The 13044-nt window shown below is 51.3% G+C and overlaps 4 protein-coding genes across 4 annotated transcripts; 2 read left to right on the forward strand and 2 right to left on the reverse strand.

Annotated features, from left to right (window-relative positions):
• Positions 1-276: 276 nt before the first annotated feature.
• On the reverse strand, positions 277-2515 carry LAJ45_03295 (uncharacterized protein; the record flags this gene model as incomplete). The annotated part of the gene is made up of 2 exons (XM_046112882.1): positions 277-2436; positions 2498-2515. The coding sequence occupies 2 exons, from the start codon at positions 2513-2515 to the stop codon at positions 277-279; spliced, it is 2178 nt and encodes a 725-aa protein (XP_045973759.1).
• Positions 2516-3126: 611 nt separating this feature from the next.
• On the forward strand, positions 3127-4122 carry LAJ45_03296 (uncharacterized protein; the record flags this gene model as incomplete). Its single annotated transcript, XM_046112883.1, has 1 exon — positions 3127-4122. One exon carries the CDS (start codon positions 3127-3129, stop codon positions 4120-4122), a length of 996 nt encoding a protein of 331 aa, XP_045973760.1.
• A 913-nt stretch (positions 4123-5035) lies between these two features.
• On the forward strand, positions 5036-5827 carry LAJ45_03297 (uncharacterized protein; the record flags this gene model as incomplete). The annotated part of the gene is made up of 1 exon (XM_046112884.1): positions 5036-5827. The coding sequence occupies one exon, from the start codon at positions 5036-5038 to the stop codon at positions 5825-5827; it is 792 nt and encodes a 263-aa protein (XP_045973761.1).
• A 1884-nt stretch (positions 5828-7711) lies between these two features.
• On the reverse strand, positions 7712-8065 carry LAJ45_03298 (uncharacterized protein; the record flags this gene model as incomplete). Its single annotated transcript, XM_046112885.1, has 1 exon — positions 7712-8065. One exon carries the CDS (start codon positions 8063-8065, stop codon positions 7712-7714), a length of 354 nt encoding a protein of 117 aa, XP_045973762.1.
• Positions 8066-13044: the final 4979 nt, after the last annotated feature.

Raw genomic sequence — 13044 nt, forward strand, 5'->3', positions numbered from 1 at the left:
AAGCTGGTAACGCACTCACCTCCGAGAGGTTGACTCGAGCAGAAGCCGATTGATGAGCTGTGATTATGGAGCATACGAAGAAGCTGCGCTGGGCAGGAATATATTTGTGGTACCGATATCCATGGCTAATTCTGGGAGCACTGGCTGACTACAAGCTCGCACAGAATCACCGAAACCCTAGAAAGTGCAGCAGTAGGTATCTTATTTACAATATCTACCTACTATATCTACTAACTTTCCCCCCACAATCACAATCCATCACTCGCCCATGCATCCCTAATAATGCACCCTCCCCTCCTTCTCCAACTCCCTAAACACAGCCCCACCCGCCATCTCCCTCACAACATCCCAGAACTCTCTCTCGTTCACCATACCCTCTCCGCCGCCGCCCACCATCCCCCTCTCCATCAACTCCGCCACCAAGTTCTTTGCCTCAAGCAACAACTCCTTTCTCTCCATCGCCCGTAGGAAACTCATATAGGCCAGCAGCCCCAGCACCACATGCCGATCCCTGATCCTCGCCAACCAAAACTGCATCTTCCTTGCCTCCCGCGCATTCGCAAACCCCAGCACAATCTCGCGATACACCCTCGCATCCGTAGGCACCCTCTTCGCCTCCATCTCGGCAATCACACGCTCTGCCGACACGACATCCCCGCGCGCAAAATAGTGCTGCAGCAGCACCGTATACGTTGTGCTGTTGCCGACGATGCCGCGGTCCTCCATGATGCCGAGGATGCCCATGGCCGCGGGCTCGTTGCCCTCTTTGAGGAGCGCGTGCAGGATGGTGGTGAAGGTGACGATGTTGGTGATGATGCCGGCGTCCTCGACGTACTGCAGGATGCCGAGGACGGTTTCGAGCTTGGGCGCCGGCGTGGCGTACTTGTACATGCCGTCGAGGATGAGGGTGACGGTTGTGATGTCGGGGACGATGCCGGAGGCCTGCATCTCGCGCGTGAGCGCGAGGATGGAGTTGAAGGTCCTGGTGTCGGTCTTTTGGCGCTTCATGAGTGTCTTGAGGATGGTGTTGTAGGTGACGAGGTCCTTCTCGATGCCGAGGCGGCTGGCGGTGTCCATGACGGCCATGGCCTCGTTGATGTAGCTGTGCTTGAGGAGGCCGTCGAGGGTAGCGTTTATGGTAGCGGTCGTGGGGGTGGTTCCGGAGGCCTGCATCTCGCGGAGGGCGCCGAGGCCCGCGGCGATCTTCTTGTTGTCCAGGAGGGCGTGGATGCGGGTTGTCCAGCAGTGATGGTCGGGCGTGCAGCCCGAGCGGATCATCATCTGCCATACGGGCTCGATGGGGAGTTTGTCCTGGCTGCGGGAGTAGGCGCGGAGCAGCTCGTTCCACTGCACGACGGTGGGGATGATGGCCGCGCGGGTCATGTCGGCCCAGCAGGTGATTGCTTCGGTGTTGCGGCCGAGCTCGAAGAAGGCGGTCATGAAGCGGGTGTAAACGTCGGGGGTGCGGGGGCTGGTGGAGACCATACGCTTGTACAGCTCCTGCAGGTCCTCGGGTGACTTGGCCTGCGCCTGTGAGATCTCGAGCGAGAGCGTGTAGTAATTTGTGAAGAGGGTGTCCTCGGCGTACTCCCCGAGCAGGCCCACGATGCGGGTTGTGTCCTCGGGGCTGAACTTGTGGTACTCCATGAAGCGCTGGGCGTAGTTTGACGACGGGTACGGCGAGTGGCGGATCACATGCTCGTAGCGCAGCGTGGACTCCTCCTTGACGCGGAGGTCGCGGGTGAGCACGAGATAGGCAAAGAAGTACGGCGAGGCCATGTCCATCTTGACCGATTCCGGCTCCATCGTCTCGAGGACCACGCCGTGCATGTTGCTCTCCGCGACGCTGAAGCCCACCGCGCGGTCAAACACGGGCAGGATCTCGCCCTTTGTGTTGTAGCGGCGGATGGTCTCGATGAGCAGCATGGAGTAGTACTCGCCCTTGCAGACGCCCATCTCCTCCATCCGCTCCAGCAGGCGGAGCGGGTGCGGGGTGCCCGCGCCCTTCCAGTCGGCGGCCAGCAGCGCAGCCACAAACTGCCCGAGCGCCGTCTGCAGGGTCGTGTCGGACACATAGTCGGCCATGGACGTCTCTGGCTGCGCGTAGGCCGTCTTGACCTCCTCGGCCGTCGGGATGGCAATTTTGATGCCCATAAAGTGGCTGTAGGTCGCGGCGAGATCGCCGGCCTCCAGGTGCTCCTTCAGCGTGATGATGTCCTTGGGGGGGAGCTTGAACAGCGGCTCCACGACGGGCACCGAGGCGCCGATCGTGCCCAGGATGTCGTCGTCGACGGGCTGGTGGGTGATGTTTATGGCGGAGAGCGGCCGCGGGGTAGTAGTGTGCAGGGGTGCGCGCCGGGGGAGCCGTAGCACGGCGGCGGTGTGGGGGGTGCGGCGGGAGCGAAGGGTGCTCCGGAGACAGGTGATGCAGACATTCTGGAGGGAGGCGTTAGCAATTGGATGGTGTGGACGGGGAGGGACAGACGGACAGACAGACCCTGAGTGCTGTAGACATCGTGGTGTCTGTCTCGCTGGGGGTGGGTTCTGGTCAAGGCAATGTGGGGCAGAGGTTTGTGAGAGATCTCGAGATATCAAAATTTAGTGGCTGCAGCAGCACCCGAGACTTCTGCTTAGTCATGGTGGGGCTCAACCAGAGAGAGAGACCTGTTGGACACATGTAATAATTCCGGAGCCTTAATAGCTACATACCCATCTACGTATACCGTGCTACACTGACGTTGCCTCAATACGAATCCGAGAGAGATACGAACCTCAAAATATCTACTGCCCCGGTTCCACGCCCTTCCATTACTGTCGCTCTCCCCCCCCCCCCAGGGTTAGGGTTCGGCATCAGGCAAACACCCTCGGAGAACAGGAGAAAGAAGGCATAACTCACTCTCTGTCCTCCCCCAAACATCACCGCCCAACTCTTTCCCCACCAAGAAGCACAGCAGGGTTAGGGTTCCCCAACATCCGAAACAGTCGCGTCTCCCCAACCAAAAAAAACCCTCAGTCCCACCAGAGCTTACACTCATCCCCCCCCCACCACACCCCACCCCACCACACCACACCACACCACTCTCACTCACTCACCACAATCACCAACCATCACCAACAATCACAATAATGACGTCCGACGCCCATCCCCCTCCCTCTGCACCCTCCGCTGCCGCCGCCCTCCTCGAAGAAGACGACGACGACTACCGCTCCTCCGAGGACGAGGACTTTGACCCCACCACTGCTGCTGCTGCCGCCGCCACCGTCTCGGAGAACTCAGACTCAGACTCGGACTCGGACTCGGACGCAAAATCGAAACCCAAACCCAAGAAACGGGCCACAAAGAAGCGCCAGCGAGACCACTCCGAAGACCCCACCCCCGCCCCCGCCCCCGCGCGCAAGATCAAGACCCGCGCGCACCGCCGCCTCCACGGCGACCGCGACCCCGACGACGACAACGAGGAGGAGTCCCGTACCACTGTGCTGGCGGCGGCGGCGGCGGCGGCACGGGATGTGACGGACGTGGATGCGCTGTGGGCGGCGATGAATTCGCCGGCTGTAAAGGAGGAGGCGGAAAGGAAGGAGGAGGGGACAGAGGAGACGGAAGGAGAGGCAGAGAAGAAGACACAGGCTGGAAAGGGAAAGGGCAAGATCCACAGAGAAGAGACAATAACGATATCGCGCACCTACACGTTCGCCGGGCAGGAACACACAGAGCACAAAGTCGTCCCCCGGGACTCGCAGGAAGCACAAGTCTACCTCGCCTCTCTCCCCGCCGCACCCTCCACCACCACCTCTACCACCACCACCACCACAACAACAACAACAACAACACCACCAGGCACCAAGCCCCGCCGCGCAGCACCCAAAAAGCGCGTCTCGGCATTCGACTCGGCGGCCGCCGCGCGCAAGCCACACACCCCCGGCGGCACGCCCGCGCAAAAGATGAACACGCTCGAAAAGTCGCGGCTGGACTGGGCGGGCTTCGTGGACAAGGAGGGCATTGGCGAGGAGCTGCGCCGCCACAAGATGGGCGAGAAGGCGTATCTGGAGCGGCAGGCCTTCCTGGGGCGCGTTGAGGAGCGCGGCGAGATGGTGCTCAAGGAGGGGAGGAGGAAGGGGTAGGTTGGTGTGTTGGGGTTTGGGGAGTTTAGGTTTTTTTCTTGGCTTATAGCTTATAGCTTATAGGTAGCAAGGTTCTTTTTTATTTTATTTTATTATAGCTTCTGGGGGTATTTTTCTTTGTTTTGTTTGTTTGGGTATTGTAGCATGCATGGATGGGGCTTGTAGACGGACCGCCGCCTATCAGTGATAGAATTCAAATATGGATGGTGTTTCTTCCCCCTTATCGCGCCTCCACATTCTCAAACTTGCTTTTTCCTGTTTCGACGGCTTCTTTTTCTTCTTCTAGAACTCCAACAACAACACGCGAAGAAAAAAAAGCTCCATCGCATATGTGTGTACAACAACACACTATAAAAAGAAGATCGCCCCACGTCTCGATCTCCAATGTCAACATAATACATTGACAACTGGTACGAAATCGCGGAATACGAATGTTGATACATAGCTAGAGTAGACTACACCTCCAAATTTGCTTTTTTGCCCCCCTTCACCGGCTCTCTTATTTAGTAGGATCTACGACTACTATTGTGAATACGATATTTTGTCCGTACTGCCTCGCCAATCATTTTCTATCACTCGGACAGGGGGGAGGCAGAGACACTCTCGCCTTAATAAATCCTCAAACCAATGATGCATGCCTTCTTTTCGCGCCAAAAATAGGGCCAACAGCACGTACAGACGGATTATTGCAATTGCACTTTGCTGGCCAATCCCACCCACCGCCCACTGTCTCTGTACCACCAGCGGCGCCATCACAGCCCCAAGGTCATTCCCAGCTCGACACGCGAATCTAAAGTTCGCCTCTCTGTCTGTCTCTACCGGCAAAGTATATATCCCTTCCCCCTTCGCTCTCTCCCTTCATGATTCCTCCCTGCGCATTCCCAGATATCTCCCCATACCCAATCCCTAAGCAATGACGGCCCCCACATTCACCACAACCCGTTTGAACCCCACAACCTTCGCCATCACAATGCCCACCCACCCCCCAACCTACCTCAAACGCTTCTCTGAGCCGCACATCCTCCTCCACGCCGGGCACCCACATCCCGCCATTGCAACCTACCTCGAAACCGTCCCCGTCTCCGCAAACGGGAACCGCCCGCTCAACCCCCGTGGCGCCCATGAGTATATCCTCACGCTTCTGCGCCTCCCGCATACCGCGGCTAGCACAAAGCTCATGCCCTCCATGATACTCGCCTCCTCGAACGCGGCCCCGCCGTACCCGCCGCTACCCGTGGAGCACCTCGAGGACACGGCCATGTTCCCGCACGTGTCGCTGTCCGAGACGCCGCTGACGGCGCTGCTGACGCCCGGGGTTGCGCCAGAGTCGCTGTGCGTGTATGATGCAGGGGAGGCCGTGCTGTTCGCTGAGGAGCTTGTGGGCGCTGTTGTATTTGGCCTGCAGTCGGAGGTGAGCGAGTACTGGCGCAGCCTGGAGCGGGTGCTGGAGTTTCTGCGTGACGAGGCGGATGAGGGGACGGCCGTGATTGCCGGGGGTGTGGTGAGGGTGGATGCGGTGGAGGTGGTGGAGGGCATGAAGGAGTTGCTGGGGAGGGTGTTGAGGGGTGAGGTGAAAGGGGCGGAGAGAGGTGGAGGAAGGGGAGGAAGGGTTCTGTTTTATGGAGGGAAAGAGGCGTCCTTTCTGGGGCCGGAGTGTGTGTTTGATGTCGGGAGAAAGACGTTGAGGGGGGAGCTGTATTCGTAGGGTAGAAATTTGGAGAAAAGTAGCTTATAATTGGTTAGTTGTTGGGCAGCTGGGTCTGTAGTAATGTATTTAGAAGTATTAGTTGTTTAACTCAAAATGAATTTGTAAGAGCTAGACTTTTCATTATTAAAACTGGAATATCCTCACCCGTGACTCTCATTAAGTGATCGTTACTCTAGTGAATATATGCAAGTTGATGATACTATTTCAAAACCGATATTCTTTATGGATGACAGAGTCCATCCCAATTGCAATCAGCAATCGTTTGTGCTGCGTTATCAATCTCGATCAGAAACCGAAACACAGCCCAGCCCCGATAGTAGCATATTCGATAGCATGTGCCCTATCTTTGGCCAATCCCAAGCATATTGGCGCGGCCAAGTTGCTTTCTGATACAAGTATAAATTCCTGATAGTAATGCTAGATGCTACTATTGAGATTCTAGTGTAGCTGTATTTCCTAAATCGATTCGATATTTCCCTGATCGACCCTTGGTATAAATGATTGATGAAAGCTATATCGCCGTGGCATATCCAGCCTTCCGCCAGTCCCGCTCCGTTTACAAGCAGTATGGCCCATAAACTCAAGCAGATCCATCTTTTTGAGGACTGAAGCTCATAGGGCCTGATCTTTGCTATTGAAGGCCCGCAAAACAGCTCGACCTAGTAGTCAATGATCAAAATAACAAGATCTCCTCATGACAAGCCATCGGGAAAGCAGCCAGTAGACCGACGAAGAGAAGTAGTTGAAATAGGCGTTCCAAAAGAGTGGTTTTTTTTTTTTTTTTTTGAATAACCCAGATCTCTCCTCCTCGTTGTGCGATTAGTGAATTAAACAAAAAAAAATCCACCTCCTCGTAGCTCCTTGAACTCGGCAAGAAGTTACATAACTATAGCTCGAGCCAGCTTGGAGATCTAGAAAGGGCTCAACCTGGCTCAGGCTCGCTGATGATGAGGCTCGCTCCATGGACCTAACTTAGTAAATCTTAGTATTTACAAATTGCCCTTCATGTCTGCAGCCATTGGAGGTGGCCGTACTTGTAAAGTTCCCTGCAAAGTTTTGAGTGTGCAGGCTTATGACTGCATGTATCCGCAATTGCTCAATTGCAATCTGGGCATTCCAATAGCCAGACCCTATGAAGAAGATAGTTTATAGGATGGAACACTTGGATCGCATCGTGGGTAGATGCCAGTGAATGCTGTAGGCAGAGAATGTTGTAGAGTGAAGAGCGGATGAGATGAAGGGGTTCAAGTTTAACAAGGTGGCCTCCAGCACTTTTATCACCAGGCCATTCTTAGCTATAGGTGGTATTGTTCGTAACTACATGTACACAAAGAGACAAGCTTCAAAATGATCCAAATCACAACATTCCGGAACAATATATTACACGAAGACAAAAGGATGAATCAGCCGGGAATCGAACCCGGGTCGGGCGCAAATCATCGAAAGATGGCAAGCGCCCGTGATACCACTACACCACTGAATCGTACTAGCATTAAACAACTAAGTTTATTTAACCGTATGAGTTTTGTTACAAACAGTTCAATCTTACTTTAGTCTCATAGAATTTGACGCGGTGGAGTTAGTAATCAACTAATACTTTCTCTCCAGGCTGAATATCGTTTATTAAATTTACCCAGATGCACTCAGGCATTGGTCCCAATCATAGTCCCCGGTTTCTTTAAAGAGCCCCGGCCTTGATTGGCGATCTACCGGAATTATAGTAGATCACCCGCTGAAGTAATCACCCAATCATCTCGCCGCGCCGAAACCAAAACCCTCCCCGAGCCCGATCACAAGAAATCACCCTCCCCCGGAACCCTCATCGAAACCCGCCAAGTCCCCTGTCCTTTGCCCATCATGAGTATATAGGTCCTGCATAAATCATTCGCCGACAATGGCGTCAACACTCCCGCCCAGATACACTTTCAGCATGCTCTTTGTAACCTTCAACACCTTGCAATTGACGTCCTCCACCTGCGCGCGTCCATACGCCTGCAGTCTATGACACCCGCCAAACGCGAAATAGAAGTCCTTGCCAGCGGGAGACTGGTAGTGCAGGATATCCACGGGCGGCAATGTGCCGGGTTCGAATTCCGTACCTGCAGGAGGGTTTTTCTGGAGGGTACAGACCATATTGTCGACTTTACTGTCGTCAAGCACCGGGGGTATGGGCCGGAGAATCAATGCAAGGGGGAGGGTACGCGTTGCGTGGATATTGCGGGATTGAAGTGACATGTTGGAAAGTATATTTTGAGAAGGGGCGAAGTCACGTCGGAGTGGCCTGATAAAGTTCTGTATGTATTCACCGGTTTGAGGAGGGTTGATATATCGGGGGCCCGACGGGGGGTATTTGTTTGAGAAGCTCCTTGACAGTGACGTATGTTTTGGAGGGGGGTAGATTACTAATGAATCGGTAAATGGTTTCTCCGCTAGGGCCTGGATCTGGTGAAATTACGCGGCGTATTATTTGTGAAGGGGCTAAAATTTCCCTGGTTCTGCCCCTGTGATAAACATGCGGACAGTAGCCCGGGGTTCGGAGTATACCAATGCGCACGGGTATTGTGTACGAGTGAGATCTGATGATTTCAACCGACTCCGATGGAGAGAACAGCTATACAACATTGAATTACAGTCAGCTTCTGGGAAATTTCTTTGAAAAGAAGATCAGACTTATTCACCGGGTTTTTGGTACTATACCAAAAGAGGTAGTTACCTTCTGGTGCGGGTGATTTTGCGTGATTGAAACATTTGAGAAGCCCAGTGATATGGATGTGGTTTCTCCGCCGGGTACTGCTGAATTGGTCCTGCCGTGCGAGGAACTTTCTATCAAATGCGACAGTTGCTTTTGTTTAGGCGTAGCTTCAAACCCACTCCGCCGTAGAGTACATACTCAACCGAATAAAGAAAATATTCCTCGTATTAAGCATCTGTATGGCCGAAAAACTTCAAAATGGCAGCTGAAGGAGCCCGCCCAGTATAAAGAAATCCAGGCGAGTTGCAGAAAAACCTCCTTTGTATCTCCACAAGCTTCTTCATTCGCTCGCATGCTACATGTGCTCGTGGCACTCTCCGGCGGCCCGATTCGGCAGGTATAATGTACGTGACGTATAGAGTACCCGGCGAAGAGGTTCAGCGGGAGTTGCCAAGTGGTCCCCGCGGATCTGTATGTACACAATGCGCCCTATTAAGTTGGTGGTAGCACTTGTGCACACCGAGGGCATACCTTCATGATATGATGCGACAGCGAAGAGTGCGATCCTGGGGGTTATATAATGCACTAATGATTTCAAACTCGTTTTTCAAACAGCGAACCCCACCAGAAAAGTACCTAGATCTTCAAGAGAATCCTCTCGGGATTGTCGGAAAACGTGGCAACAAGCAGAATGCCTGAAATCCCTGTGGGAAAACCAGCCTGGGATCGAGCGAGTGAGAACCAGTGATTGTATATGAGACACCAGCCGCACAACGGAATCTAAGACACTGCGCCAAGTGTCGGATGGACGGATACTCGTATATCAACGATTGGATACTATACTCGCGCGTCTTCGCCAAGAACCCCCACCTGACCCGGTGAAGAATGGGATTTTGGTATTCCAATTGGTCAAATGCCGAGTAGGTAAGGCTGGGCTTATATCATCGACATCTATGTACTGCTGAAGCCTACTGGAACATGAATCGTTCCTACATGTAGGGTAGGGTTAGCGGTCACTCACAGCGCCTCCTTGGCTCCACACGCCATGGGGTGAGTACAAGTACTTGTTTACCACGAAAAGAACCAGTTGCTCAGGGCAAGGATTATTTGTATGGAGTGGCGGTGATCTCTCATACAAAGTATCCCTGTTTCCGTCACTTGCATTTTCTGGTTCTTTTCGTGGTAAACGAGTACATACATACATGTAGGTACTTAGAGGTAAGGAAGCCCCTTATCCTATCACATGTGCGACCTCAAATCCGCGGTATCAGGTGGTTTCATCTGCCTGGTCTTTCTCAGAAGGAGGGGATATGGACCACTTTGTGGCTGTCTAAAACAAACGCCTTACCAGGGCTAGAGAGGATGGGCGTCTCTCATCATTGACCGGCGTAACAAAACACTTAAACAAGGCGTGGCTTAAAGCTCAGAAGACTGCCACTCGGAATTGGAAAAAGTCTCTCCGTCAATAGCCAACCAGCTATTGCCGGGGCATTGCTTATTTCAACCTCTTAACGCCAGTTTGTGCGTGCTAACTCCCTGTCCGATATGTGCCAGAGCCACCAAGAAGCAAGTCAGTAGGTAGTCCTATGTATGATTTTGATCCCCGCACACCGTCATTTCTGAATGAATTTGAGGCTGGGCGTAGCGCATGGAAGAAAAGCGGGGTATCTTCAAGCTCTCTCTCAGCCTGTCTTCTATGTTTTTTGATTAATATTCTTTGTCGAGGTCTAAAGACCTTAGACTGCTGATAAGTTGATCGGAATTCGGACCAATCAGCTCGAGAAATTTCAAGGCAGACAGCCCCTCTCCTGGGCTTGGGTCATGGGTAACAGTCTCGGTCAATTATACGGAATACATCACCATGATAACCGGCAAAGAATCCACTCTACAGGTGACATGGACATGCCCCTCCTCCAGTTCAAATAAAGTTGCATACTGACCCTAGATTTCCAGTTTATAGGCGGCCAAAAAAGAAGGAATATGCAATGCCTCCGGGGAGTTCCGCGTAATAGAGTATGTACCACACACTTCATGAATATATATTGTAGCCACCAATACTGGATATATCTGCATAGAAGCCGTTTCTCGGAGTGCTGAAAACTTGAAATTCATATATGCAAGTTAGAATTTTCTGCACGCCTTTCTCGGAACTCGCTACCGACACCGAATTCGCCCTAGCTTTGGAGTTCGAATCACCCCAGCGTGGTAACTTTTGACGAGGTAGGAGAAGCACATCAGCCTCAGCCATTATGTAAAACAGGTACTCCAGCTCTTGAGCGATGGGTTATGTACCAGTACCTAGGTTCACTTCAGCCAATAGATAACGAAATCGTGCACCGCAGGTTACACCCTGTGTAGTACAGCCCCGCGATTGGCCAGGATAACGCCTACGGCTAAAGATCTCTGCATAAAAATGAATATACATGCATAGGTGACCCTATGGATATCAAGGATGGCATATTGGATCATAATACATCACTCGTTACCTAAGCAACCTGAGACTTAACGCAGTCATCCCACCCACGGGGGCATTTGAAATAACAATGGCAACTATTAGTCCCACGCCTTACTCAAAGCTTAATTGTCCTACTCTAACAACAAGTGGTCTTTTTATTGCATGTCTGAGCCAGGAAATTCTGGCCTTGCCGCAAAACCAACAGCATGAAATGGGTTTTGGAACCGGCATTAATTATTTAACGGATCCACAAGAGGTTAAATGATGCCCGAGCCCTTGAGACCCCATTTGAATACTTTGACCCTCATGATTCGGCTGTAGCCCGATCATGTCCATATTTGACCACGTAAAAGAATACGGCGTAGGTACTTTGGTTTCTGAAGTGGGAATATGATCACTTACGGCCGAATTACGGACACTAGAGCACCCTATTAGTAAACTGATTCATCGAATTTGAGTAGGCTCCACAAAAACACTGAGTGTATGTACTTTTTTTTTTATCACCCAACTCATGGCAGTGCACCTCTCATGAATGGAACACACAACACATGTCCACGGTACGCCTACCACGTGCAAACTCAAAACCAATGCAGAGGTTCCCAACAAAATCCATATTCCTACTTGTTTGAAGTGCAAAAAACCGAACCAAAAGAGGTGCGAAAAAAGAACCCTTGCCAATCAAAACTTTGCAATTTAGATCGAGATCGTGATCTGTGGGTAGCGAGATCCGGGAAATGTCGCAGCTGATACGTACCCGCTCTACGGAGGGTATTACTGGAGATTTGTATTTCATATACCGCCATAACTCGAAAAAATTGGCTAGATCAGGATTACTTGCATGGATACTTCTGATGTAGATCGATGCCATCCAACCAATTATTCAAGCGGTAGTCCCTGGGCGGAGATAGCTAATTTTTCGAGTTTTGGCGGTACATGCCCTGCCAGCTTGTTACAGGCGGGCGGGTGTTGGCATAGTAGGCTTTGGAGTAAGTTTTCTCCAAAGCACGGAAACAGTGGTTATGTACAATCCTTGAAACAGTTTCGGGAGCTGAAATATTTGAAAACCGGGGACTGATATGTGAGTAGCCTTGACATTCGATCGTTAAGCCAAGTTTCCTTTCTCTAAAGTGTTCAATCATTTTTGTTTTTGTTCTGGGGTCTGCTGATGTCGTGATGATAGAAGCCTAGAAGATATGTGTATTAATTGATGTACTCTGGAGCTTGACATACGCAAAGTATATTCGCTGTATATCGTGCCAGCTTATCAGTTACATGTAGTTATCGGAATCTTAATGTGCTCATGTAAATATCCGTACGCGACGTGGTACGTACCTAGGGTGTACATTTCTATCTCTGGACATTAATACATTAATCTGGAACTATGGGGCTGTAAAATTTTATTGTTGGTCCGGACCTGTAGGGCTAGGTTGTAGGACAGTCCGTATATGCGCGCTCGCGTCTTTCGTCCAATACTATTGGTAAGCATTTGGCGAAACTTCTGATGTGTTCGAAGCCATCACTAGTAGTGGTGTGGTTAAAACTCAATCGTTTCGCCATGCTAGTGGTCTATTTTTGTTTCTTTTTTTCTGTGCTTTTAGAAAAACCTTCTCGGACGATGCTTATTTCTTTCCGACGTATTACACAGCCCATGATCAAACATGAGATTTTGAAGATGCATTTTCTTTCACTCGATCGATATCTATCCCTTAAATTTATTACTCGACACAGTCTTGTGTTATTGCTGGTGTAGATCTTGTCATACGAACCGGTATGTTTTCTCTGGCTTAGATACTCTGAATTACCCAGTACCAGGCACTGAAAATGCCGGCGAAGAAATATTGCGATGAGGCCATCCAAACGCCGATTCTACATCAATACTGGTTAGTTTCTAGAAGTATTAGCAATTAGCACCTATATCCCTACAAACGAATTTTAGGCACGAGTATTTGCCGGAAGAGTATGTACCGAGTAGATATATATTATAATTATTGTTATTGATGGGATTTATATCAAAGGTTTGAAATGCCCAGCCACATGTGGATGTAAGCCCTATCCTGGTCACGATTA

This window comes from Morchella importuna (genome assembly GCF_003444635.1).
Source record: "Morchella importuna strain M04M26 chromosome Unknown Morimp01GS007, whole genome shotgun sequence".
Lineage (NCBI taxonomy): Eukaryota > Fungi > Ascomycota > Pezizomycetes > Pezizales > Morchellaceae > Morchella > Morchella importuna.